The sequence below is a fragment of the Diadema setosum genome, chromosome 2, assembly GCF_964275005.1.
Source record: "Diadema setosum chromosome 2, eeDiaSeto1, whole genome shotgun sequence".
NCBI classification, from domain to species: Eukaryota; Metazoa; Echinodermata; class Echinoidea; order Diadematoida; family Diadematidae; genus Diadema; species Diadema setosum.
This window is the reverse complement of record NC_092686.1, coordinates 5,049,141-5,061,835: the sequence shown is the minus strand read 5'-3', so window position 1 is coordinate 5,061,835 and position 12,695 is coordinate 5,049,141. Positions and strand designations below refer to the sequence as shown.

Sequence of the window (12,695 nt, the reverse complement as noted above, 5' to 3'; positions counted from 1 at the left end):
AATCTGGGGGAAATAACCCACGACTCCACGCTCGTAATTGAAGCGGGCAACCCCGCGGCATCGTGAAAGAGCTGTAATGTGTCACACTCCCGGCGACCGTATCTCCAGCCATCTCCTGTATGGGATTCGAGCTATCAGATTTTTAGCTCATCAGCCCACCCCTGTCTCTGAGAGGGAATTCCAAGATACCCGTCAGACCCAGAGATTGATAAATAGATAGATAGTTAAAGAGAGAGTTAGAGTATGTGAGACAGAAGGAAGGAGAGAGAGAGAGAGAGAGAGAGAAAAAAAGAGAGATACAAGGGAGAGAGTAAAAGGAAAATATTATGGTCTTAAAATAACCTTCCTGGTTGAAGCCCGACCCTGATCTCATGGGGAAATGTGCGTCTCTTTTGATGGATCAATTTTCAAAGTGTCAACGGTCTTACCCCTGACTGACTGCTGATTCCAAGACGTGTTTTACTTGACCGTGTCCCAAAAAATGCTACAGCGGTGACTGAAAATGCCCGCTGGCACAGATCACAGATGAAAGGATTGCGGATGGGGGGGCTCGAGTGATGAAAGTGAGAGAGTTCAGAAACATCCACAAAGTGAACCACGGAATGATACAGTATAGGCCTGTATAGTTCCATTCTTAATATGACTTGATAATATTACTCATAAACTTCAATCAAACTTGGGATGTTGATTTATAGAAAGTACTAGTACCTCTGAACTGTCTCCTGTAGGATCTGGCTGCTCTTAGTGTGCTTTGATAACTATATGTGTTTCATTTTTGTGATTTAATAAAAAAAAAAAAGAAGAAATCATTTACATGAGGGCTTGTCGAAATTCTAAAGGCACAATATGTGCCTAAACATCTTTGTGCTGGTGAATATCATAATATACATTCATGATTGCATATATTTGTGGCCAGAATAACGATACAAGCAGTAACAAGATGTTACCCATTCATTAAAAGATATTAAAAGGTATTTGTACAGTTTTGGGAGTCCTACAGTAGTTTTGAGTCATACAAAGAATCAATGAGTTTGAAACATTAGTCTAATTCAGTACACAGATGTAAGATGCTTGTGTAGTCTATACCATGATATGAATTTGTTGGCTTTGTCATGCTTTGAATAGGCAAAGGATTTTTTTTTGAATTATTATTGTATCTGTATGTGCTGAGTAATTAATGAGCATATTATTACATTATGAATGTGCTGTACCCATCAATATCTCATTCATTGATGTGCAAGCATTGTAAGCTTTCTTGTGCCATTTATGACCTTTGACGGAGAGGTCAATTGTTTTTCAGACTAGCTGTCAGGGAAGATTTGATTTATATCAACATGAGCTAAAACAGCTTCCCGGCAAATGTGGCATCTGAAACTCATGGCTCTTGCTCCAGTATTGATCAAATGCATCATGTGTGTAGGTAGTTTGGAGGACGAGTGTTCCTTGTCATGTGTCAAAACACAAATTATGTTGTGAGAGCGACTGAAAAAAACTTCAACTCAGAGTGGGTAATTCCAGTCGATGCAAATCCTACTGGTCTGGTAAATTCCAGGAACCCATTTCATGGAGAGGTATATATGCAATTTTTCACTACATTAAGTATGTTCATATTTAAATAATGGAGGCAAATGGAGCGTAAAGCATAACAAATCTTGTAGTTTTCGTCTCGGACTAATCTTAATTATTGCTAACTTTCAATCATCAAAATTTACAACTTCAGATTTTTATTTAAGATTAGCAATGTTGTGTGAAGCTAACAATTCATTGCTGTTGTTGTAGCGACAACTTTCGCTCTACCAACTGATTTGTAATCTGGCAGCTGTCATACTGCAACTTGTAATTTCATTCTGTAATTGTTGAAAGTTTAGTAATTTGTCATGAAGTGCTCTATGAAATGGTACTCAGGATGTCAGATCACCCATTCATCAGGTACTGGGTGACACCATTTCATGCGATTGCCATCCAGCGAGTTCTGGAAATTGTTTTTCAAGGCAACCTCTTCCATGTGCTGACAGATGACTGGGGTATATTTGGCAGATCCTTGGTGAATATCCTTCTTCTGTGGTTTTTTGTGCAGCTTTTTACCTCCATGGCCCGGTGCTTGCAGTGACAGATTCCTTTTCCGCCTGCAGCGGGACCGTTTCGTTGTCAGAGGAAATGCAAAGATTTTGTCCATGTTATAACCTTCAGCACTTATAGAGTAAATGAGACAATTTGATTCATTCACACCAATATGTACATGTATATTCAATCAGTGCTTTTGAATAGCATGAATATTCTCTGATCATCCCTAATTTATATCATCTGCTGCCTTCTTTCTCCTTGGTTTGCAAGCTGTTGTTGAATATGAAAATGTACTCTTTGAATTTTTCTGCTGAGCACCTAGAAGGAGGCTGTGTATTCCACCTGTACATATTAATTTCAATTCTTTAGGTGTGTTCAAGTGCTTTCCTAAAGCGAACCGTACCGTACCATACCCGCGCCAGAGGAGCGCTCGAATGCTTCTAAAGTGTACCGTAAGTGTACCGTACCGTACTGTACCGAGCCAAAAGTGGCCACTTCCCGATGTGCTCCAAAAGCGTACCAAAAGTTCGCATGTGAGAATGCGCGTATCATGCACATACGTCATAATGCAAAGAGTTCATTCTCTTTGTTCAGGACAGCTGTAAGTAGTTCAAGCGCCAGGTGAATGACCCTCTTGCTACAAAAATGTGTGACCTTTTCTAAAAATAACTCATGAGGTACGCTTTCTCAACAGAGCTCTCGAACGCTTCAAATCTGGCACAGTTCGGTACGATACGCTTTGGTTCAGTTCGCTTTGGTTTTCGCTTTAGGGTGCTCGAACGCACCCTGTGCTTTGAAGTGGGTTTGTATCAATTATATGTTACTACATTGAGGAAGCCTTGGGTAAGCTCCATGGTTGTCATGTACAGTCTTCATTTCAGAAGGTTATAATAAAGTCATATACGAATGTTTCCCTCCCCCACCCAACATCATTATGTCTTTGTAATCAATCCAGCCCTTTTTTGGAAGCATTCCCAAGTCAATAACTAAATCAAAATGAGTTCTCAGTTCCTCTTTTGATATTGTAAGTGCTGTGGAACGTGTTGATTCATTGTCACATGATAAAGCATCCTGAGGGTCACTAACACTTGCATTACAGTGATCTTACAAGTGTGTACATCATGGGTAAAGTGTTGTACGCTGTAAATGAAGTGCTTGTGTCATCTTGGGAATGATATCGGCTTTAGGTGTATCAAAATATTTTGCAGCATAAGTAGGGCAATGAAGAAGACGTACATGTGCGTAAGCTCATATTGCTGAAACTTTACAGACTGCCCTCCTCAACGCAGTGTATGTAAGGGAGAAATAAAGGCAAATGACGGAAGAATTTCATGAATTTGAAAAATGAAAGTGTGCTGTACGTAATTAAAGAAAGAGAAGACTGACGCTATATTATGTACACCATCACGTTGTTGGAATCAAACAATAAAGGAATTATGTTGTAAGGGATAGCAACACAATGGCAATAGTAGTTGTACAGTTGTTATGGGTGCTGTGTGAAAAAGTGCAGGATGAAATTTGACAAGTGCTAGAGGAGAATTTCAGTGGCTCTGCAATAGGGAGAGTTTAAAGTGATGTTCCTTGAACAGACAACGGGGCCATAACAGAATAAAGGTATTCATTAATATGGAGTACATAATACTTGAATGTGTTCTCCTGTGTGTGAGGCTTGTTACTGACTATCTTCTCCTCCACCTTACCAGGTTGGCACGGCCCAGATACGGGAAGACAAGGAGGCCTTCGCCATCATCCCCGTCCCGCCGGCTGAGGTGCGCGACCTTGACTTCGCCAATGACGCCAACAAGGTGCTCTCCACCATCTCCGCCAAGCTGGAGAAGGGCGCCATCACACAGAACGAGAGAAGGTGAGAAGACATGAGTGCAAAGCTTTCAAAAGTAATGTTCTGTTGGTCAAAGATGGCCATTGAGCCACTTTCCTCTATCAGACTGTAGGTGGTGGTATTACTCTGCCCCAAAATGATGCAATAATTTTGAGTGTGCTGAAAACTATTGCACCATTTTCCAATGTGACATCAAAAATCATGTGAAAGAGCATGAGTCATATTTCAATCCAAACAATGATTACTATCTTAGCAAGTTTTGTTTTTTTTTTTTTTTTCATCTGAGCATGTTATCTAGGGAGTGGAACAGAGCCCTTTGTTTGGGAGGCTTTGCTCCAGTAGAGATAGGTTCCTGCTCATGTCTGCTCATGAATTGGACAGTATATTTAAACACAGTGCATTATGCAGTGGCTGATTGACTTTGATAGTGGAGATAACAGTGATTTGCCCCCCTCTGCCTTTCAAGAACCATGTTTAAAGGACAAGTTCACCTTCATAAACATAACGATTGAGAGAATGCAGCAATAGTAGTAGAACACATCAATGAAAGTTTGAGGAAAATTGGACAATCGATGCAAAAGTTATGAATTTTTAAAATTTTTGTGTTGGAACCGCTGGATGAGGAGACTACTACATCTTGTGATGCCATATGCGTACAACAGTATAAAGAAAATGTGAAGAAAATTCAACACATTTTCACTTTTTTCGCATAATAAAAGAGCACTTGACTTGCCTCTTTCTAAAGGCAGGGGGAATAATATTACCCATAACATATGTTGGTAACTAGTCAAGGGAATGTGTACTTTTTTCAAAAGATGAAATTTTGTGAAATTCTCTTTATATTTTCCTTATACAATGTATTGTTGTACGCGTGTGACATCATACCTCCTTGATCATACTCTGCAATAGTCTTCTCATCCAGCGGTTACTGCACAAAAACTTGAAAAATTCATAACTGTTGAACGGATTGTCCGATTTTTCCTCAAACTTTCAGTGATGTGTTCTACTGATATTGCTGCATTCTCTCAATCCTTATGTTTATGAAGGTGAACTTGTCCTTTAAGTGAACTTATCACAGGATGTGTGCTGTATCAGGTCATGATATTCCCCTGGCACTTGGTAGAAAATAAATCATGTCAAAATGACAAATGCATTCTCTGCGTTCGGCAAGATATTAGATGGCAGAAGGAACTAATCAATCAAGACTTCTTACATGAATTCCCTGTGTAATCTATGATGACTAATTTCTCATGTTACTGTGTAATTTTGAGTGAGTTTTTCTGATGCTTTGATAATGCTCCAGATAATTGATTCATTCAGTTGGAAGAGTTGAGAAATGCTAGAAAACATGCCATAGAATTTAAAGAGGATGGAATACTACTCTGTGTCTCCTACAGGACAGTGACGCAGCTGCTGACTGATCTAGTGTACTTTGTGGCCTTACAAGAGAACAACGGGGGAGATGCCCTCTCTGTAGTCATCACCAATCCAGACCGAGACAAGCAGAAACTGATGAGGGAGCAGGACATTCTCAAGCAGGTATGGGACTAAGGGATTGGCAGAATTTATCTTAGTGATGTGTGTTTTTGGTTTGTATTATGTATATTTTATATAAGTCGATAAAACATTCAAAAGCAAAAATTAGGAAAACGATACTCATGGCATTCAATCTTCCCTACATACAGCTGTACTGTGCAAAGGATCAATATTCTGTCAAGCATTCTGTTAAGATTTTGGAGGCATTTTAAACTGTCTTCAGGAGGGCAAATTACCTCATTAGTGAATTCAATCATATGATTTTATCTTGGATGTCACTATTCATCTCCACTGGAGTAGATCTGTTTCAGTGATTTGAACCACCTATAACTGAGATTCACAAAAGCATATGATACCCATTGTTTACCACCATGCTAATTGCCCTTTCCCCCCCCCCCCATTCCACCCTATTTCCCTCTCCCCCCCCCCCCCCATGACCTTAATCCTCAACTGCACAGATCTTCAAGATCCTACGGGCACCCTTCAAGGGGGAACACGCCATGCTGAAATACGAGGAGCTGGCTGACCCTAGACACGCCCCCTACCGACACATCTGCCGCCTGTGCTACAGGATCCTGAGGTTGTCCCAGCAGGCGTACAGGAAAAACCAGGCAAGTGGAAGAATAGTGCTGGTCTTGGAAGAGTCAGAAAATAATTATTCAGCTGATTTTACATGCTCAAAAATCATCTCATGAAAGGATTTATAGAATACAGACAGAATGAAGCTGCTAGTAGGAAGGAGCAGTAGAATTATAGAGCTCAAGAAATGTGCAGAATGCTTTTGATACTATTAAAGGCCGGTAGTGTGGGGATTCATGGGTGGCCCGATTCATTTGCTGCCCACGGGGTACATGAAAAAACCTCAAATAGCAACTGTCAACAAGTATGTGCATCAAAGTGTAAGCTCGTCAGTAATGGTCAACTTCAGCCGAGATCCTTCAGCTGTGGTGTACTTACACAGAGATCAGCGATACAGCCATACACTATTCATTATAGGGATTCTCAAGTATGTCACGGCTGGGCCAGCCTTCCCACTCGATAATATCCCCATGCTACCGGGTTTTTAAGGAATATGCATTGGTCCAGGCGCACTAGACAAAGTAACAGAATAGGAAGCAACACCAAATAGTATTCACATTCATCAATACTAGAGAAAGTCATACATAATATCCCCATGCTACCGGGTTTTTAAGGAATATGCATTGGTCCAGGCGCACTAGACAAAGTAACAGAATAGGAAGCAACACCAAATAGTATTCACATTCATCAATACTAGAGAAAGTGATACATATGGATGCAGAGAATGCAAAGTTTGATCATGGCTTTAACATCAGGGAGATGTGTGTGATAAGTTTTGTCATCTACATGTAAGTGGTTGTTTAACAGGCTTGATGGATTGAATTTATACTCAATCACATGGCCCGGGTTCGAACCCGAGTCTGGACTGAGCAATGTTGTGTGTAAGTATACCGTCCCCTCTAGCAAGAGGCAAAACACTCTGTCCCTCGGATAGGACATAAAAATGGAGGTCCCATGTATGAGAGAGTAACAACTCATGCACGTTAAAGATCCTGCTTCATTCATTCATCGCAAAGAGAAGGGTGCTTAACCCGGTGAAGTGGTCCCACCTCACATCCAACTGGACCCCATGGAAGACCAGCTTAACGTAGCTGAAAATGGGCTATCCAGCCATCTCTCAGATGGAAATGAACAAACAAACAAACAATGACTTCCCGTTCTGTGTAATCTACAGTACATGTATGTACTTACCTACAGACAGACATGCATAGAACTATGAAAATCATATCTTGTTTCACTTTATCTCATGAAGATTGTTGAGGACAGCTTTATAGATTAAATGAAACTTGCAGAAAATCTCCTTTTCTTTGAAATCTTATTAATTTTGTTTGCAAGAAATCATTTAAACAAAACCAAAGGAATGCTCAATTCATCAACTCATATTTCTTACAAAAAGCTTTGGAGTGCTACTTTTCCTATACTTTGTTTATTTTCACAAAGAAAGGGTACTCTGCTTCACCTACATGTATAAAAAAAATATTGTTTTTGTTTTTGATATTGTGACAGGAGTACATTGCAAAGCATTTCAGCTTCATGCAGGAGCAGATCGGCTATGATGTGCTGGCAGAGGATACCATCACAGCACTCCTCCACAACAACCGCAAGCTGCTAGAGAAGCACATCACGGCTGCCGAGATCGAGACGTTCGTCAACCTGGTCCGCAAGAACAAAGAGTGCAGGTAGGACCCTGTCCACACCCTACCCCACCTCTCCCCACCCTCTTTCCCTCTTCCACTCTCCCATCTTCTCTTCCTCTCCATCTGCCCTCCCATCTACCCTCCCCCTCCCCCTTCCCTTCTTCCTCTATCTCCTCTCCCTTTCTCTTTATCTCTCACCCCCTCTCTCCCTTCCCTTTTTTTCTCTCTTCCCCCTTTCACATTCCCCCTCTCTCCTCTCCCCTTCCCCTCACTCTCCCCTTCTTTCTCCTTTTTCCCCCCTTTCCCCCTCTTCTGTCTTAATTCCCTGTACCTTTTTCATCTTTCTCCATTTTCCTCCTTCACCTCCCTTTCATCTTCCTTTCTCAGTCTCATCTCTATCCCCTATCTCTTTCCTTTCCCTTCTCCCATTTTCTGTCTACCCCCATTCCCCTTCCTCCTTTTTTTCTCTCTCCTCATTCCCCTCCTCCTCCCTATTTCCTCCCCTTCTCCTATCTCTCCACTTTCTCCTCTTCCCTTAGATCTTTCTCTCCCTCTCTCCCATCCTCTTCCTCTCTCTGTCTGTCCCCTCTCTTTTCACTTTTTCTTCTTTATCCCCTTTCCTCTTCTCCCTTTCTCTCTTCACTCCCTCTCTCTCGCCCTCCCCTTCACATTCCTCTCCTTCCCCCCTCTCTCTCTCTCCCCATCTACCCCCTCCCTTTAACCACTCTCTTCCTTTCCTTTTCTTTCCCTCCTCCCCCCCCCTCTCCCCCTCCCTTTCCCCTTATCTCCTCCCCTCACCACGACCCAATTTTTTTCTTAGGGGATACAATTGTATCTAGATACTGGAGTTCTGGTTTTATGTTATGATAAGAATTCACAATATTTTCACATTTCTTTCTTACCATTTTTTTCTTTATTTCATGGTGACTTCCCCTTGATACATTGTCAAAATATGATCTGTCAGCAAAGAATGTAAGGGTATAATGTAGACACTAGCTTTCTATTTATAGCTGAATCATTCAAGTTTAGTTTCAGTTTATTCATTTCATTTCAGCCATAAAAACAATATGAAACTGAAATGCAAAAATAAAATGAGTGGATGATAATATTACAGAGGCACATAAAGAGTTTATGATCAAGTGAGAAACTACATGTGTAGCAATAAATTATAAACTTCTTTAATGACAGTCTTCAGATGTATAAAGTACAAACAGTATTCAACACTTGTGAGCTGTTAGATGAGGAATAGAGTTCATGCTATGTTAGCACGACTACACAATGCACATTAAACACATGAATCAAGTTTTTGCAGACACACATACACAAACACACACACACACACACACACGCACACACGAACACATGAGTGTATTGCATTGTACACAGAAAAAAACAAAAACAAAAACATGATTCAGTGTGAAATACATTAGCAACTGAAAATGTTCAAACAGTGTATATAAGGGATCAGGAGTTTCTTCCTTTGAGCCGTGTGTGTTGACGGGGAAGTGTAATGCATTTTACACTGTATATGTAATTCTATTATTTTATTCATCCCCAGTATGGAGACCATTATGTTAAACAGATTTGATCGCTGCCTGAAGAAATACCTGGTGGTATTTATATTTGGTACAGGTCTGAACAAATGTCATATGAATGAAGAATGAAAGTATATTTGTTGATAATAAACATTTTGGGAAACATTTTGGGATGAGATTTGAACATCAAAATAAGCAGTTTGAATTCTATGTGTATCATGAATATTGAGCCTTCTGAAGCCCAAATTACCCCCATAAAAAAGCACAAACAAAACAAAGCTCCAAAACATGAAAAAGTGGACAGTAATGCACTTTGTACAATCGTAGTTGGAGTTGGTGTAAAGTCCCAATGTTTTTTTCTTGAAGTTTGCAAAGCGGTTTTGATGTTGTTGTCTCCACAACAGCCAGAGTGATATTGCAGCATCAAAGATACACAATTATGTATATTCAGATCAAACAATTGTATGTCATAAATATTTATATCTCTTAATAGATGATGTTGCTTTGCAGTTTAGAAAGAGTGCCAATATGTTTGACCTTTTGTATTTTGTTTTAAGTGTATAAGCTATAATGTTATTAGGATCTTCAAGGTCAGTTATGTCCATACTGTTGTTATTTCATAATTTGTGATCATACAGATTCCTGGAGTACCTCTCAGACCTCTGTGTGTCAAACAACCAAGCAATCCCTATCACCCAGGAGCTCATCTGTAAATCGGTCCTCAACGAGCGCAACGCCGACATCCTCATCGAGACCAAGTGAGTCATCTGTACTCGGTGATCATCTTGACAATCGTCTTGGTGATAATAGTATGCTTGAAGAATCTTTTCTTGATGTAACTGCCATCACTACTTTACAATTTATTGCTGAGATCTGTGTAGTGTCTTTGTTTGTATTTACCCATCACGGGCCCACCACTGAAGTCGAATTGATATTCTAGGTAGTGTGATTGTTGGTGGTTATGACAAGAGTTAATGCACTTGCCGTAATCACACTCACTGACGTCACAATTGCAAACTTAAGCAGTGCATGCTCAGTCACATATTTACTATAAACAATTTCCTGTTCACTTTGCAAGTCCTGCATGTAGCTGACTGATTTTTACCCATAAAGGTGAAAGAAAGTAATTCATAGAACCATTTTATAAAACAAATAATGCACAGGATTAAGTTTGTGACATGAATGGAGATGCAGCTCACTCTTGGGTTTTCACAATGTTGTGCAACGTGCACTCGGCTGCGCTCCCTGCATGTTACACCATTGCAAGTACCCTCGAGTGTGCTGCATATCTACTACGGCACTCTCACCTGTACATTATTTGTATATAATGATTATTAAAATTTTCCCTCCAGGCTGGTGATAATGGAGCAAGTGGTGGAGATTGAGGTGGAAGGGGAGGATGGGGTGCCAGGGGAACCAATGGTGAGCATCGAGGAAGAGGAGGAGGTCTTCCTTTTCTGGGACAAAGGCTCGAGGTCCAAGGGGGTACGGGAGCTGGCCATGTGTGCAGCCGAGGGGGTGAAGGAGGATGCTGACGTGCTCTACTATTACAGGTGTGTAAATCTTTTGCCTGTAGAGACAGGCAACTCCCGTTGTAGCTTAGTCCTCGAAACCGACAGTTTTCTTTTGTTATACATGTATCAAAATGCCATTATAGCTAATAAGTATGTAAAAATATATAGACAGTAATTTTGGGGCCTGAATTTTCACTCATTGTCACAAGAGTTTTGTTATTGGGTTCATTATATCGAGAGTGCACTGTGTGACAGATTTTGTTAATGCACCTGTTCTGCGAAGTTTGATTTGCTTTCAATTTCTTTTCATCAGAAATCAAGGAAGAAAAGCTGTCAATCAGCAGAAAAGATCTGTCAGGGGCTGTGAAGAAAATGCATAAAAAGTCAGAATGGCAGCAAAGCCAAATGTGAACAGACAATGGATACAAAGTAAAATCCAAAACTCAAACCAAAAACTCAAACTGCAAACTATTATAGAAAGAAACACTAAACATAAACATTAGATATACAAGTAAAACTAGAGATGAAAAGATGCAAAATTACGAATGTAATTGTCAATGCCAAATTTTCCTGCCACCCTCTCCGCCTGCCAGGTACCAACTGGATCTCTTCTCCCAGATGTGTCTTGACCGCCAGTACCTGGCCATCAACCAGATCTCTATCCAGCTGGACATCAACCTCATCCTGCGCTGCATGGCGGACGAGGCGCTGCCCTACGACCTGAGGGCGTCCTTCACCCGCCTCATGCTGCACATGCACGTGGACCGGGACCCCCAGGAGCAGGTCACGCCCGTCAAGTACGCCCGCCTCTGGTCCGAGATTCCCTCCCACATCACCATCTTGGAGTGAGTAGAATTGTATTTTGTCACCTGCCCAACAGAAGGGCCCTTACGTGAAATTTCACCCCCAAATCGAATTTTCTTTTGTGACATAATTTGACAAATGTTTGAGAGCTCATTCATATGAAGCGACTATCATTTTGTTTGTAATTTCTTTGAGCCAGCATGCCTTAGGGCCTTTTTTGCTGGGCAGGCAACGATTCATTCTTTGATTTCATATCCTTTCTTGCCCGTGGTTGGTCTGTCCTCGTGATAACAAAAAGATCTGATTATTACTTTTTAATCTTTCTGTAGATGAAGATCAAGAATAGTTTGTTTTGCTTGTGTAGAGATATTTGTTATAAATGCAGTTTTCCAGGATTCCTCCTGTTCAGATTAGTTTGAGGTCTTTTTTTTTTAATTTTTAATAATGGTATATATTTACAAGTAACCTAGCATTAAAGCATTTATACGTCATGCTTTGTGACTAAACCATTGAAGATTCATACTTGAAAGTAGTCCAGTTTCAGTGGGAAATATGATTATCATGTACAATACATGTTTTTGAATATCACATTGACCTTTAATACCTATGACTAGAAGAAGTCTTTTCTTTCCTGTCAGCCTTTTGATTTACTTTTCTTTTTATTGTACTCAAGCAAAGTTATGAGTCAATATTTCATATATGTTGTGAAGTTTATTCGTTTTATTGTTGAGTGTGTCTGATTGCTTAAAAAATTGAAATTTCTGTTGTCTTCCAGCTATGACTCTCACAATAATGTCGGCAACACCCAAGCCAAGGAGGACGTCAGGCCAAAGTTCTCTGACACCATCAAGTTTGTGGAGAACTACCTCTGTAACGTTGTGTCTGCAACATGGTCATTTGCAAACAGCGAGCAGAATAAACTCACTTTTGAGGTTAGTTAACTTTGGATGGCATTATTATTACCGTGCATAATTTGCCAGTGGCTTCAAATTTTGTGTTTTAAAGTTTTATTCAATATCTGAGCTGTGTAAGGAAGGATGGCATACAAAAAGAAATCATGCTTGTTTTTGTAATTTTTTGTGGGGGTAAATTCTCTACTTTTTGGTGCATATACTTTTCCATGGCCATATGAGGGATGTATATTGGAACATTTTCAAAGTGGCTTCACAGTGAGGTTTCATTACAT

General features: G+C 40.3%; 1 protein-coding gene across 1 annotated transcript in view; it reads left to right on the top strand.

Moving 5' to 3' along the window:
- Nucleotides 1-12,695, top strand: part of LOC140237831 (inositol 1,4,5-trisphosphate receptor-like) — a 170,799-nt gene that overhangs the window by 93,298 nt on the left and 64,806 nt on the right. Inside the window, exons 12-19 of the mRNA XM_072317764.1 lie at nt 3,768-3,928; nt 5,302-5,443; nt 5,899-6,051; nt 7,526-7,698; nt 9,830-9,949; nt 10,544-10,744; nt 11,299-11,550; nt 12,285-12,441. Coding sequence (XP_072173865.1) covers nt 3,768-3,928; nt 5,302-5,443; nt 5,899-6,051; nt 7,526-7,698; nt 9,830-9,949; nt 10,544-10,744; nt 11,299-11,550; nt 12,285-12,441 — 1,359 coding nt within the window. The remainder of the gene's footprint in view (nt 1-3,767; nt 3,929-5,301; nt 5,444-5,898; nt 6,052-7,525; nt 7,699-9,829; nt 9,950-10,543; nt 10,745-11,298; nt 11,551-12,284; nt 12,442-12,695) is intronic.